This window comes from Nyctibius grandis, chromosome 4 (genome assembly GCF_013368605.1).
Source record: "Nyctibius grandis isolate bNycGra1 chromosome 4, bNycGra1.pri, whole genome shotgun sequence".
In the NCBI taxonomy this organism is placed as follows: Eukaryota; Metazoa; Chordata; class Aves; order Nyctibiiformes; family Nyctibiidae; genus Nyctibius; species Nyctibius grandis.
This window is the reverse complement of record NC_090661.1, coordinates 53,728,361-53,743,788: the sequence shown is the minus strand read 5'-3', so window position 1 is coordinate 53,743,788 and position 15,428 is coordinate 53,728,361. Positions and strand designations below refer to the sequence as shown.

General features: G+C 41.6%; 1 protein-coding gene across 3 annotated transcripts in view; it reads right to left on the bottom strand.

Moving 5' to 3' along the window:
• Positions 1–13,668: 13,668 nt before the first annotated feature.
• TTC8 (tetratricopeptide repeat domain 8) overlaps positions 13,669–15,428 on the bottom strand; it is a 48,284-nt gene continuing 46,524 nt past the window's right edge. For all 3 annotated transcript variants that reach the window (XM_068398439.1, XM_068398441.1, XM_068398440.1), the window contains one exon: positions 13,669–14,348. In XM_068398439.1, coding sequence (XP_068254540.1) covers positions 14,232–14,348 — 117 coding nt within the window. In that variant the 3' untranslated portion in view covers positions 13,669–14,231. The remainder of the gene's footprint in view (positions 14,349–15,428) is intronic.

Below are 15,428 nucleotides of genomic sequence, written 5' to 3'. Positions count from 1 at the left end.
TGTATAGTTCAATGTCATCTAAATAAGCAGTTAATGTCTTTTGCGTCATTTTGAAACACCAGTTGATTCTGCAGGCAGCGCTGCACACAGCATTCAATGCTTAAACTGTTTAGCTCCATCCAGACACCATGGCCTTGAAGCGAACGTGTTACACCACAGCATAAACTCACTGCGGAGGAATAAGACTAATTCTAGTTACTGGATTTAACAGATTATGTTTACAAAGTAGCTGTTTGATTCTTTTCATTTCTTGTCATATCCTATTCCATTTAAATTTGATATCCTATTTTTTAACAGAACAGGTGCCACAACTTTAGTGACTGAGACACAGTATCTCATTATCCAAAAAAAACCCCTCAAAACAACCAACAAAAAGTTGGCAGCTTATTGTCAACTTTCATGAGAGAACTTGCAGACAGAGCAGGAAAGTGCAGTCAGGTTCAGGAACCTGATGAGGAATACAGAGAAATGTTAAATAAAATATTACTTATGCATTATTAAAAATAACAGTCACACTTCTATAGTTCCTCTCAGATAATGAACTCAAAGCCATTTATTATTAATTTCACAACTCCATGTAGGTGAAGGAACTATGCCACGTTGTTTTTACAAGCAAAGAGCTGAGACATCGAGAAGTGAAGTGTTTAAAGTCCTGTAGACCCCCCTTGAATAGCAGCAGGGAGTTTTTCCCAAAGGGCACTCCACCAGGTAAGTAAGGGTTGAAGGCATCCTGCTTGGTTCTCCAGGTTTTAAGCTCGTGGAGCTGGGACCATCTGTCTTGCCCAATGGAGTCTTCAGATTTGCCTGCTGAGGTACTGACCCAGCATCCCTAACTCCATGGGATACAGGCTGTTCAACTCATCATCCTGAAACCCGGAGCTGCCAAAAAGGTGTCTCACAGTGCAACGCTGTGACAGGGCACTGAGGGCTCCTGTCGCTGGTGGTGAAGCCTGAAAAATTGTAATGCTGCACAGAAGAGGGAAAAAAAGGCCACAACGCACAAATGCTGACTTAACTCATGGATGGGGGAGCTGCAGCTGCCGAGTCTGGAAGCCGTTGTGCCACGTGCTGATGGGAGGCAGCAGGGCAGTACTTGTCCGATCTGCCGACATGCAGCAAGGAAAGCATTCATCTGCTGCTGAACCCTACGAGAAAATTAAAATCCTACACCAAGTGATTTTCTAACATGGTACATTCCAAAAAAAAAGCAATGACATTTACTGGCATACTGACAGTAACATGAACATTACACATAACACAACCGAGTACTTTATCAGAGCTGTAGTCAAGTGTGCAGCCCGGATTACTTCCACTTTGTAGACTGCATCGCAGAGCGCTGGATGGCGTTTCAGGAAACGCCATGGTTAGAGAATGAGCCCCGCAAACCCAGGAGAGCATGACTTGCCCTCCTTTCCCCTGTGCTGCTTGGGTTTGCAAATGGCAATGTTTCTGTTTCCCAGCTTTCAGCCTTATTTTATTTCTCATTGGCAATTGAGTCATATTGCACTGTACATGTGGTATCCCAGGACTGTGTTCGTTATCGGGCAATGGCAATCCTTCTGTGAAACCACACATCTAAGTATTTCCTTACATTGCCATCCTTGCCCAGATGCAGGTACGCTGCAGTCGGTACCTCCTGCACCTGCTCACCGTGCTGCGCAGGGAGCAGCAGGGAGCTCCCGGAGCCAGCAAATGCTATTTTTGGTTCTGTACTTTAAACATGTATCTTTTTTTCCCTCCACCTAAAATTGCATTTATTATCTAGTCATATTTCAGAAAGGCAATGAATTTCTGCATTTAAAGCACTTCCCCAGAAAGTGGTGGGCTTTCTTGATAAAGAGGCAGGTGGGAAGAACCTGTTCCACTTCAAATCTCTGAAAATAAAAATCCTGGAAAATTATTGCTTCCTTCTCATTTTGCTTTTATTTAAGCTGTTCCAGAAGCTTGTATCAGGCAAGAGGTGTGTGGAAGTTGCCTTCAGTGTTGGGCTGCGAAGGGCCTAGGGAGAGTCAGGGAAGAGGATGATCATGATGAATGCTCACCTTCCCCTGGGGCCAGCAGGCTTCCTCCAGGGGGTGAAATCCAGACAGTGAAAACAGGTGATTAGCCATTCAGGTAGCAGTAGAAAGGCTGTCAGGACTCCAGCTGCTGGTGGATGAACTCTGGTCCTCACGAGGGTTTGTGTATTTTGTGACCGTGAGTTTTAGCTGCACTAAATATACGGTTTCCTTCCTCAAAGCACCATCCTTTTGATAGGAAATATTTTGTTAGCTCTTGTTCTGCAGCCTTCTACTGACCTAGGGGTTAAATATGCTACAAAAACTGCCCATAAAGTGGACTATATGAAGATTTGATTAATATTGTGATATTCTTAGTAATATGGTGAATAGTTGACTCTTATCTCTGTGTGTATGTGGAAGAGCATGAAGAGAGGAAATCTGTGACGAGTTATGGCCATATGAATAATTTATTTGATACAAAACTATTTCGTATCTTGACAAAAATCTTGTATCCCTACGAAAGCAGAAGTTCCCAAGGCAGCACAGTTTGCCTCTAGGGCAATATGCTTTTTTCTTATCTTCATTTCTCATTTTCTAGCAACAATCTTGTTTACTCTATCAATCAGAATTAATCACTAATAATCACTTGTCAGGAGTTTTCTGACTCTACCAGCAATTATTTTGCCATTCTGCATTACACCTTTCCAGAGTGAACAATAGACTATATATTCCGTATTTTGTAATAAAGATATGAAAAGAAAACATTTATGTTTTTGTGAATAAACAGAATGGATGTAAGATGGGAACAACAGAATGATGTACAGGTTTGGGATTTGATTGCATTTTTACCAAGTGAAAAATGACATTAGGATTAGAAGGGAAATACTTGCTGAAAATAAGAATAGGTTACCTCAACTTTTTTGTAGTTACAAGATGGTATTCAAAAGAGGTATTTTTATATTCATCAGGGAGCCATCCAGGGTTTATGCAGATTTGACATTTTCTTCTTTCTTCTCTATTTGTGTCTGGAGCCCAGGGTGAACAGCCTCCTTTTGTTTGCTCTCTCTAAATATCTTTGTCTAGGCAGCTGTTGATTCAGGCCCTGTGAATAAATAAAATGAAGAGGACCTCCTGTGTGATTTAAAAAGAAATGCTATTTTCTGAACCTCAACTTGCCATTTGTGGTGTTAGCATTATCTTAGACAAACAAACGGCCTCTTCTCCCTCCTCATGAACATATTGGCTTTTCACTTGCAGAAGCTGCAACAAGTGAACTTTCCTGATGTTAATGGGAGGTGACGGTGGGCAAGGGAAGATGCTGCCTTTCTCCAAGAGTAGAAGAAGCTCTGTGAGCCCAGCGTGTCCGCAGCACTCCGGCTCCCTGCACAGCTTTTATTCTCCCAGTGCTTGTGAGTGTTACTGAGGGAAATCAAAGACAACATCCTTCAGGACTCCAGTCCTGACACCTCCCCACACACTGCCTGTCATCTTCATTCAAGGAGGACTATTTACACAACAAACCCAGTGCTCACTGGGTGCAAGCACTGAAAAAGGGGGTCAGCTGACAGAAATGCAGTAATTTATAACAATAATAGCAGCAACAATCACATTAGTCTTATTTTACACATATGGAAGTGGAGGCACAGAAAAGCAGAGTGTGCTGAAGCTAGGAGCATCAGCTGGGGCTGGGACACAGGTGCTCGCCTTTCCAGATCTCTCTTCTAATGACTAGACCAAATTGCATGATCCCAACGTGTGTTTGCTATCTGATATTCTTTACCAAGCATGACTATAACTTGGTAAAGCCTCACACAGCTCTTTGAGGTATCCTTACTAACCCTCAGTCACATTTGCGCTGCCTCTTGAGGAGCACCAGGCAGTTTGGATGAACATTTGTATGATCTAGCTCACCTGAGCCTTTTTTTACACCCCACTAGCATGTCTGAAGGCCAGCATGTTAACTGCACCCTGTACCAATGTTTTAGCTCCCGTTCCTTTCGGACAGTCCATGCCTAGGGAGGAAGGAGGGGGAAAGGACAAAATCATAGAGACAATATGCCAAACACACTGTGTGATGGTAGGAAATGTTGGATACTAAGCACTCACCAGGATCACCAGGCTCACCCTGATAATGAGGTCAGACAAATCCATGTTCCTTGGCTGGCCCAATGTAAGGAGACATGGGAGCTGATGAACAGAAAGTGGAATGGACACTGTGGCTTCGCCGGCCATGGAAGAAGCCTGGGAAACCCTATGTTTTTATTTAAACCATACATAAAAATATGCTCTGTGAAAAACACTACTCCATGGCTGTTAAAGCTGAATGACACGTTGAAGCTCCAGTCTCCACGGCTCGTGCAGGTTGTGGGGGCTCCCTGTCCGGGCGGCTGCTCCATCAGTCCTCCCTCTCTGCCCCGTGCCAGAGGACATACAGCACAAAAGCTGCTGCGGCTGGGGAAGGACTAACTGCAGCAGCCAGACGGAGCATGTCTGCAGCAGGAAAGCAAGTTGGTAAATCAGGAATCTTCACCATGACAATTTGTTTCCAATAATCTCTTCAGGGCTTCCTACTCCCCTTTGCTTCTTGCCAGCTAAGAGGGATGTGCAGGTGACGGGGAGGTGAGGGTTCTGATTTCTAGGAAGATCTGGAAGGACTTTTGTGTTTACTGTGTCCTCATTAATGCTCTTGAAGGGCACACTTCTGGCAGATCAAAGCACTTAAATAAGCACCACTTCAGTGCTATTTAGCATGTGTTCTTCAATATTTGAAATCGGAAATAAGCTTTCAGGTCCTCTCTCTGATCCAGGAGATATTTGGTGGAGTAATGTTGTTATCAGCTGACTTGTGTTCAGATCTGACTGCTATTTTACCTTCTTCCAACATTATCCAGGAGTTTAGTCATCACAGTTTCTTCTCACCTCCCCTGTGATGACCTTATGCTGAGAACATGGCCCACATGTAACTGCTCAAAGCACGCTCCATCCCTTTCATGCTCCATCCCTTTCATGCTCCATCCCATTCTCTCCTGCCAGGGCGAACTCATTGCCACACGGCCTCCTGCAAATCTCATTGCTCCAGCAGGAGCCCAAAGTATCTGTCTGTGTGCCTGCAACTTCCCTTAGTCAAATGATATTTGATAGAATATGGAAATGGCTCGTGGGGATGACACATAACATGGTTATCAAGACACTATATGTGAACTTGGCAGTCCTATGTCCTATTTTCAGTACAATCCTTTCCTTCCTTTATTCTCTGAGTCCTTTCTGATACTGTTTATGATCTTTGTCCCTCAGCACCTCTACAGCATGGTGCCACGTTAAGATCTCCCTAGCATTGCTTCCTCCATGGTTCTTAGCTGCTTCTTGGTGTGACGCCACTCCCTGGCTGCCAGCTGGCTTGTGTTCGACTGTCTGCTGTCATGCAGGGCTACACAAGCAAAGTTATGTCTACTGGTGCAGACCTTTTACCACATCTGCGTCCCTTCGTGCCAGGTCCAGCACAGCAGGGACCATGATGGTGGTGTGAGCTTGTGGAACAGCAGCACAGGATGCCCTTGGGCAGCACAAGCTCCCCTGGAGGGTACAGATACACAACCTTGTGCTTGTCCAGGGACCTCCTGTGCCATCCGAAGTTGGCGAGCTGGCCACCAACAGGTCCAGCTTTCTGTTTGTGACTTGTAGGGTCACAAAGTGGAAAGCTATGGTATAGTGCTGTAAATGCGCAGTGAACGTACATGGCAAAGGAGATGGGTCTGGAAGTTGTCCAAATAGCAAGTCTCATGCTTAGCAGGGTGATTTGATGGGGCTGCTCTGAGTATCTCAGGGAAGATTATTCTAAGCAATATCTATTGTCACCATATATTTTAGAAATTGCAGAGAATTTAAAAAGTTCTGGAGTTTCCAGTGTGTTAGAGCAGGAGGCAGTGGATATAGATAGATAAAAGTAAATACCGCTCATGTCTACTGTTGCAATCTTCTAAACCTCCAGAACATAGGAAAAGAACATCAGATTAAATACAAGTTATCAGGCTGGAAAAGGATGAAATTCCTGCTAGTCAGCATGATCAATTAAATGAAATTTAATTTGCTTTCTGAGTGTGTGCACAGGACAAACCCAAAGCATCCAGCTGACAAGCCCAACCAAAATGGACTGTTCTGAGTTTCCACTCAAGCAAATGGCAAATCTGAACCACTTCCAGAGTTACTGGTGGCTGTGTGGCACGGCGACAGCTCGAGCGGATGGAGCTGAAGCTTGGCTGAGGAATTGATTTCTGTGGGAAAAGCCAGGCTTACGCAGTCAGCAGCTGGAGGAGGAAAGGAATGCTTTTGCGGTCATATAGACCAAACTGCCTGGAAACAGAACGTGAAGTCGCGGAGAGCGCAAGTACAGCATGGCAGGATGAACACATCCTGAGAGAAAAGGTGAAACTAGGTCATAAACACTGAGAAAAGAGGACAAACTACACCTATGATTTGTTAGTGATTCCTAGGCTGCTTGGTAGGTTAGATCAAGTGTCTGATCCAGAGATGGATTTCACAGTGATCAGAATGATTCCTGTTTTCAGCTCACTTTTAAGAAAAAAAACTTAAATTTTGCAAGTCTTATTCCAGAAACTAAAGGTATTTCTCATATCAGCTGTCATGTGCCAGTGCGCCTCAGCCACACAGCCGGGCTATAAGTCCCAGGAAAGGATTACAGCTCCCTTTCCTTATCTCACTGGTAGCATCCTCCTGAGCCTTTGGGAGCTAGGCAAAGCCCTGGGGCACCCACCTCTTCTCAACAACTTTCTTTTGAAGGTAAGACAAGCCTTAAAACAATGTCCTGGACTGTCTGTTGAGGTTTATATCAAGTGTGTCTTTAGCTGCTTAAAGCTTAATCAAAACCTGACTGGAGATGCTATATTCATACTGAAGCTTATCCATGTAAGAGAGCGTCTCTGACTGTGGGTGGGAGCACCACAGGGTGGTTGGTTTCCTCTTGCCCTGTGAGGTGTACTCAGCCTGAGAGTGCTCTCATTTCTCAGCAGCAATGAGGGGCTATCATATCCATTGTTTCCATGCTGAAAGCAGTTTCATCACCTAAGTAGAAATGAAAACATTGGTACAAAACTCTGAAATCAGGTTTGATGAAAAAAGTTGTTGTACTACAGGTATAATCAACTGATGGGAAGCACACCACTGACTACCTGCTGTGGGTATGTGTGGAAAAAAGAGCACCAAAGAAGCACTCATCTTTCTTGTATCTAGCTCCCTTGCTATTGTTAAAACAAAATTGTTATACTCAGCATGTCTGGTGATATGAACTCCCGAAGGGGCAGAAAAATGTTATGACCGTGCCCAGCACTGACTTCAAACGTGCATGGTCACAAAGAAAAGGCCGGCACTGCTCCCAGGAGCGTGGCAGCATGATGTTCCCCTGTGCTCTGTGGACCCCTTGAAGACCAATAGATTTATGGTAAACCACAAACTATTCAAGGTCTATTAAATTACCTGCTGTGATGTTTTAAACCTGAGCTAAAGTGGGACTTCCAGAGGGTTAAGGAGAATTTTTTATAGTATACACATCTTGGAGTCCCATGTAACAAGAGCATTTATTTTTCCTCAAGATGCTTGAGTAGACTCGTATGGGTAAAGTTTGTCTGTTTGCACATGGTTGTAAATGTCATTGTGCTGCAACAGAACTTAATCTTGGAAAAGTCACCTATGTTGCTCGGTGAAAATCTCCAAGACACCCAGAGGTACCTCTTAGTATAACATGAGAATATTGTTTCCAATCCAAATAACACTTTGCAGGTTTTCTCTTACTCTTCTTTGTTCCAGAGATTTGTGTCTGAACTACCTTGTTTGCCCAGAAATGACAGGTATTTAGCCAGAAAGGAATTTGCTTGCAATGTATGTTACTTTACATCGTGTCTTTGGCTTATGTTACAGCACAGTAGGGTCCACCAAGATAACATGATGTGAAGTTACAGGTGATGATGTGACAGGCGTCATGGGCTACACAAGAAACAACTCTCCCTCCCCTTCAAAATCAAATATCTGTCATTACTCAGGCTTTGTTTCAAGTTTTTTTAAAGTTTTGATCTAACAGGAAAGGCATCTGTTCTGGTGGTGGTGATTTTTGGTTTTAAAGGCATTGGAGCATCTGAAACTTCAGCTGAATTAGAACCACTTTCTGAGATTGCTGAGTATGTCTAACTTTAAAGGAAAAGATGATATTGTGTTCAGGTAAACAGTATGAGACATGTCACATAATGCCAGGGGTTTGAAAGTTTCTGAGCTTTGCTTGTAATTGTTTAAAAAAGAATCTGTTTGATAAATATATACACATCTGCTAATAAAGATAATAAAGATTATCATAGGTGTGGCTGCAAAGTATAAATGACCTCAGTCATTTATAAGTAGCCACATTATGCTCATTTACCATTAATTTTCTATATTCTGCAAATATACATATACTTTTGCAAAACAGGATCTCCCGTTCCACCCACCTTTCCCAGTGTTCAGTTAGACAGGGGTCTAAGGACCTCTTGGAGAGATGTTTCCTTCACTGTCTACAGCTACTGCCTGATTTGAAGACATAGGCTATTTGTGGATGTCTTGCACGTATGTTGTAATGATATCCCTGTATTACACTGCAGAGATTTTTGGTATATGACCTTGGCAGGGCTTGTGGTCCTCTGCTTCTTAGCTTGCCTTTCCAGGATTCATGCTGAATTTCAAATCTTGTGTTCATCCAAGTAGCTACCATTTAATATCATAATAAATAAATGCTTGGCAATGACACAGCATTTTAAGCGTATCCCTTAGACGTTGCAGGATTGCAGGCAGAAGTCGGGAGCTTTTAAAGTTTTTCTGCTGAGCCTCCCACATCAGTATCTCTGGAAGAACCAACAATTACATCCTTAAAAGCTAGGACAGATACATGTACCTCTTTTTGTTCTACCAATTAAAAAAAAATCAGTGACCATATATTTTAGAAGATTGTGGTTTTATCCAAACCCTGAACTGTTGGCTTATGGTAATTCAAAGGAATAAAAATAGTCTAGGATTATGTTCCTAAATTAGTTTTTGTGTGGTATCTCACATACAGATAGACCATAGCCTCTCGATTGATGATTCTATGACCCTTGGTTAGGATGATCTAAATTTATTGTATGTAAGGAATAATTAGTTAACGTGTGTAATAGTTTAAAGGTGCTTGGCATTATTATAGGATACAGACTTGGCAAAATATGGAACTGACAGTAGATAAAGTAATACCAAAGGTAAAATGTAAAATCTTGGCAATTACTTCATGTCTATGTAAACTGAATAAGCTGAAAATGAGATGAAATTGCTGGGATGGTCTCCTTGCTGAACCAAGCTTCCTGGCTCTTAATGAGTTTGCCCTTTCCATAGCACTGAGCAAGGTTTGCATCCTGCTGTTTCTTCTTGCATCTCATTTCTAATGGCTTCAAGACTTGTCTTTGAAGCAATACAATCGGTTTCACGGGCAATACCTGTCAAAAAGCAAAGAGGAAATGGGGAAAAAAACCCACATTTTTATGTGCTGATATATTCACATTCTCAATTAAACATAATGCATTATGTATTGGGAAGAGAGCTTTTTACTACAAACTCATTGATTTGATTTCTTTTTTTTTTTTTTTTTTGACATATTCTATACAGATCTAGTATCTAACTAGGAAGGCTTTTTCAGCTAAACCTTTATGACCCTTTTGTAAACTAAACATAAGAAGGGAGAAGGCTGTGCACTAAGCAGCTGCTGTAACTAACCAGCAAAAAGAAGAAGGTAAATACAGTACTTGTACAGATCATTCAGTTATTCAGCATAATTCAGGGTATGTTTACTTGATAGTTTTGCAATAAAAGCTGCTTTCTCTAGTGACATATCTCCCAGATTTAACCTGCCTACAGATGCTTCTGAGCATTTGCAGCTCCTGAGCACTCCTAAACTCTGAAAATGTGAATAGGGAAATTAGTAACATGACTATCTTAGTAGCACAGGAATTCAAATGCTATTGGAGAGTGACTGGAAATAGAAGCCTGTCTTAAGACTTGAATATCAGGGTTTCTTGACTTTTGCTTCATTCATCTTCTAAGGCACAAAGAGGAACTTAGTTTTGTTTTTATTTATAGAGAAAGGGGCATTTTGTCTACTACATCCACCATCTGCTCGCTTGTTCCCAGTGATGGCTGGGCTATCAGTAGAATAACTACTCTGTGGCCTGCAGAGCTTGGCAGTGCAAAATTACAATGCGTGTACACACAGGCATCTGCTGGGAACTGGAAGTTTGCAGCAGCCCTAGATCTTAAATAAATTCCAACAAGCGGAGAAAATTGTGCGAGCTGCCTCTTGTCCTGGCCCTCTGATGAAAGCTCACCCTTTGAGTCTGATTCCACAGTGGCTTCGTGCCCCATGCTTTATATTGCTGTGTGCAATATAAAATGTTTCATCTGGAAACATGCTAAAATGGCAATTCTGAGACTTCCTCTGGAGTAGGTGAGGAACAGGGTGGGATCCCCCAAAGCCTTTTACTCTGCTTATTTATCTTCCTGGTAGGCAGCTGCTTTTCCCCTGCACTTATCTCGAATGATTTTTGACCTGCATTTCAGACTGTCCAGTTCTGCCCTTGCTGAAGGGGCATAGCTGATACCTGCCACTAAGTTTTCACAGCAACTGCTTCTTGCTATTTGGAGTAAAACAGCATGTCCTAGTTTAGACAAGTGGGTTGGTGCAAAGGGTTCTTCTAAGCTCCCTATTTCATGCTTTCTATGGTAGGGAAACTGTATTTGGTCAAAAATAACCATCACAGGTGCCAGTGACAGCTCTGGTGACAGAGGCAAAGTAGGTATTGCCTAAAGGAGGCACAACGGCTGTGGTGCTACTCAGCTGTGGCAGATCCTAATGATGGTTCAGCTGCTGGTGCTGGTGTATAACGAGTACCCACTGGTTGGGGGTGCATGAAGGGGGGGACATGAATGAGCTTGAAATCATCCATCAGAAAGAACACATATGGTAGTGAGAGTGACTAAAACCAAAATCCTTCATGGACGATGCTGTAGCTTTTTTGTACCAAAACTTGCTGCTGCTCTGGCAGGTAATTGCTAGTCAAGCACAAACTGAGTTTATTAAAAAGAGCTCCTGGCTTAAAATGTTTGGCCTATGTCATATCAGAGATCAGCCTGAATGACCCCAAAATCTCTCCCTCTAGCCGACAAAGACAGGAAGCAATCAAAGAAGAAAACCACCACCTCCAGCAACAACAACAAAATGGGACCATTACTCAAAGTCTTACAGTGGCTGAACTGGCACCTAACAACAAACTGCTCCTGTCCTGCCCAACAACCTCTGAGGATGCCTTTTGCAGCCAAAATGGTCCACAACCCTTAACTGTGAACTCTGATTAATTTCAGCCACACATTTTTGGCTGGTGCTGTGGCTATAACATCTTGCAAAACGATCAAAACCTGTTAATAACCTAACCCTTCATTATCAACTTTTAAATGGATTCATCCATCAGAAAGGCCCCAGTAAGAGGGCTGGCCAGAAGGCTGACTGGAATCGGTGGTAACAGCCATAAACTGTACAGACCTTTCCTGCAGGGACACAGAAATTTCAAGATCTCCCAGCAATATGCTTTGAGCTTCCTTCCAGGCAGCATTGTTGTGGACAACATCTGCCTTGTAGATTAAAAAAATTGTTTGTGTTGTTTTTTCATTGTATTTTATTTTCTACTCCCAAGGGGCTTTATAAATGCTGGCTGGACATAGGTGGAGCTGTGCCACAGGTTAGAGGAAAAACGATTTTTGTGTTATAGAAATGCTGCTTGCAATATTAAGGTCACACCATCCTAACATAATCCTACCATGGAGATGAATACAGATTCTGATGTCTTGTGTTGTGCTATGTCGTCCTCAATCAACTGAAGGCGCTTTGCCCCCAGGCCTGCCGATTCATCTGTTCTTGGAGCTCGCACCGAACTAACATACAAGAAAATTGAAAGATTCTTCCACGACAAACAGCCTGCTCATTCATCTGTTGTTTCATTGTGCTGCTGTTCTCATTACCACATTTGATTTAATTTGTACATATGCTAGTCGTGAAAAAAATACTGTCATATCCCTTGCTTTGGGGCATGAAAGGTCGACAAAGCAAACAGCTGATGCCTTTTGGGGCAAACGAAACACACCGTGTAAGGCAAATTTGGAATGGCTTGCAGATGCTACACACTAGGGAGCTAAAAAGGTTTTACTCCTTATTTAGAACTTTGTTTGTTTGTGTGCGGGGTGGGGTTTTCTTTATAATTAATTTGCACAAGCATCTTGTGTAAAGGATTCCTGACCATACATGAGCCTTCTCCCTTTCAATCTCCACACATTCCCCAATATTAAAAGAACAATCATGTCAGATCTATGCTCTAAGGAGTACTGTTTGCTAAAAAGAAGAGCTACACAGATCATTAACTTGAGCAGTGATCACAGTAAGTAGGATCTTATAAGCACCTGTGAGGAACTACTGAGCTGCCACACTGGATTAAAACCTGAAGTTGGATTACTAGTTTCTGTCCCAGTTCATGTAGAAATAATCTTATTTACTATGCAATTTTAAAAATACTTTGAGTTAATAATATGACATTCAAAAATTCTCAACAGTTGTGTTTAAACTGCTAAGACGAACATTTTCATTTCTGGTAGCTTCCTAAGTTGAGCACTGTCAACTGGAAAGATTTAAGTACAGTAGATCAAAGGATGGAACTTCCCTATAAATTCTTCCTTTTTAGCAGAAAGTAAAATCTTATTTAGGTAGTGAAAATTACTGATAACTAAGGTTCTCTCTTCATTAGTTTGTGACAAATTTCTGACAATATAAAGATCAATGTGGAAAAAACAAAATTTCCATTAAAGATGCTGCATCTATTCAGCCAATAATGCTTTCGCGTTTCACAACATGATGTGACACCAGTTAACGACAGTGTTTCTAACTGTCACCTACAGACTGGTCTGTGGGGGAGCCTGTGGGTACACTTCTCTACGCTCCCCAGCATCTGCCTTCACCAGCTACAACAGTCATACAAAGATGAGGGTGGAGAATAGTAAAAAGGAAGACATAATATTCATAAGCATGTTTAGGCTTGCTCCCTAAACCAAGATAATCCCTTAATATATCAGAGAATCAGAGAGACATGAAAAGATTTTAAAGGGCTGTTCCAGGATGTGCCACTTCAGAATGCCGTAACATCCCACATTTCTTAAAGGTCTTTTAAAAAGGTGAAGTTGGCGAATCATGCAAATTTATCGTTTTTAGTTACAACACAGATATATGACAGAGAGAAAGTCTTTGTTTGTTGCAATTAGTAGTACTCTTGTAGTTAGGATGAAACAAATATTTATTTAGCAACAGTGCTCATGTGGTAGCACAGGTAACCACCCAATCAATGCTTTGTTCTCAATTATTACTACTTAACCCTGCAAACTTCTAAATATCGTTTGCCCTCACTGAGATCAAGAATAAACTCCCTCCTGGGCACAGAGGAACACACATATATAAGCTACTTTGTACCAGTTCTGCAGAGTCTTTCAAAATAACGTTAAGATTGCTGACTCTAATTTTCATGGCAATAAGGATGTAATTTTAACTTACATAAACAAACAAGACAAACCATACAAACTGGAATTTATTTAATTCATACAGTACAACAAGGAATATAAGAACTTCTGCTTTACATATGTATTTTAAATTCTTTTTAGGTATTTCAGTTTTAAAACTTAACATTCAGTAAGAAAGTATACTATCAAAAGTCAAGTTTGAAGACCAGTTAGGAAGTACCCTTACTCTGTGTTACTTGACAGACTGTCACACAGGAATATTTAAGAACACTTTTTTTCTGCAGAAAGTCAGAAAAAATCCTTTAAAATGTTCATTAATATTAATGCAGACTTACTTGCTCATATACCAGACAATTACTTCAAAGTTGTCATACTGGCAGTATCCTGCCATTTCGTAATCTCTCGTGTATGTAGCTGCAACATGTGTTTTAGCTACATTTTAATAAGTGACATGTTTTAAGATGACAGAAACTAATTAGGACTCAAACCTTTTCTGCTACTCAAAGTAACACAGGAACACATTAAGTATAGTTTATCTACTTTGAGCTAGTATTTTCGAAAAGATGTATGGGACATTTTCTCTGGCTAACTGTTCTTACATAATAAAAAATATGCTCATCAGAGCATAGCGAAGTGCTGTTTTAACTGTTTGATGAGCTGTTGTGTGTCAACATGGCCTGGAAATGCTTCTTCCGACTTCTGAGCAGCTGTGTAACTCCTCTGAAGATCTCCAACCTGTAAGAAGCACATAAACTCATTTTGTAAATCCAAGCACTGCAGTATTTGCATCATGTATTCTGTGCAGTACATTTCTGATGCTCACAAATGTTTAAACATAGCTGGTCCTGAGAGTGAACAAACAAAACACAGTCAGTGTGGAGGCTTTTGAATGCAGGGGTGCTTCAAGACAGTAACTGAATATCCCATTCCACTTGACTTCTTGGAGGATGGACAACAAGGTACACCATGCCCAGTGCTTGAAGCGAGGAGGAATAAAAAATGGAAGATTTGTTTTTAAACTCCATAGAAGTGCTGTTGTATATACAGGCAAAACACAACCAATCAGGCCTCTGTAAAAGCTGCAACTCCATGGGATTCCCTGCTTCCTCACAGAGAGGCACAACAGTCCTGGAGAGCTGATGTTGCTCCTCTGCTGCTTTTAGAAGTATGTTTCCACATTGTTCCCTACTTAGGGAACTTTATTTTTTCCTAAATAAGCATCATTTTTTGGAAGGAGGAATGTACATAAGGAGAGCATCTCAGAAAGTGGGTTCGATAAAAAAACCCAAATGTTTGGGAACACATCTAGTAAAAATGATAGCTCCCAGGTGGAAAGAAAGAAGCTATGGAGTGTCAGCAGGAGGCCTCTGTTGCCTCTGCATCAATCAACACAGAGTTTCAGTGCAGCAAGAATTCTCTGAAGGGGAAGAAACCAGGGTCCTGGCCAGAGAAGTTATGTTTTGTAAACCGTGGCCTTACACCGAATCTAAGGACTGCATTACCACACTGTATCAACAGCTAGCTGATCTGGCTATCTGTCTTCTCCCACAACCTATAAAGGTTCTTTGTGCAAAAGCTATGTAACAAGACATTTGCAGACTAGGATTTATTCCTTAATCAGTAAGTACAGCATGAAATTATTCAAAACCATCTTATATTTCACAATGGAGAGGATACACTTACAAATTAATGGGTTGTTCTCTCCTTGATGTATATACTTTAGTATCTGTAGGAGTTGGGCTGCCCACACAACACAGACTCGTAACAGAATCTTGAAGGTGTAGGCACAAGCAAAGGAGCAATTTTTTCTTGTGA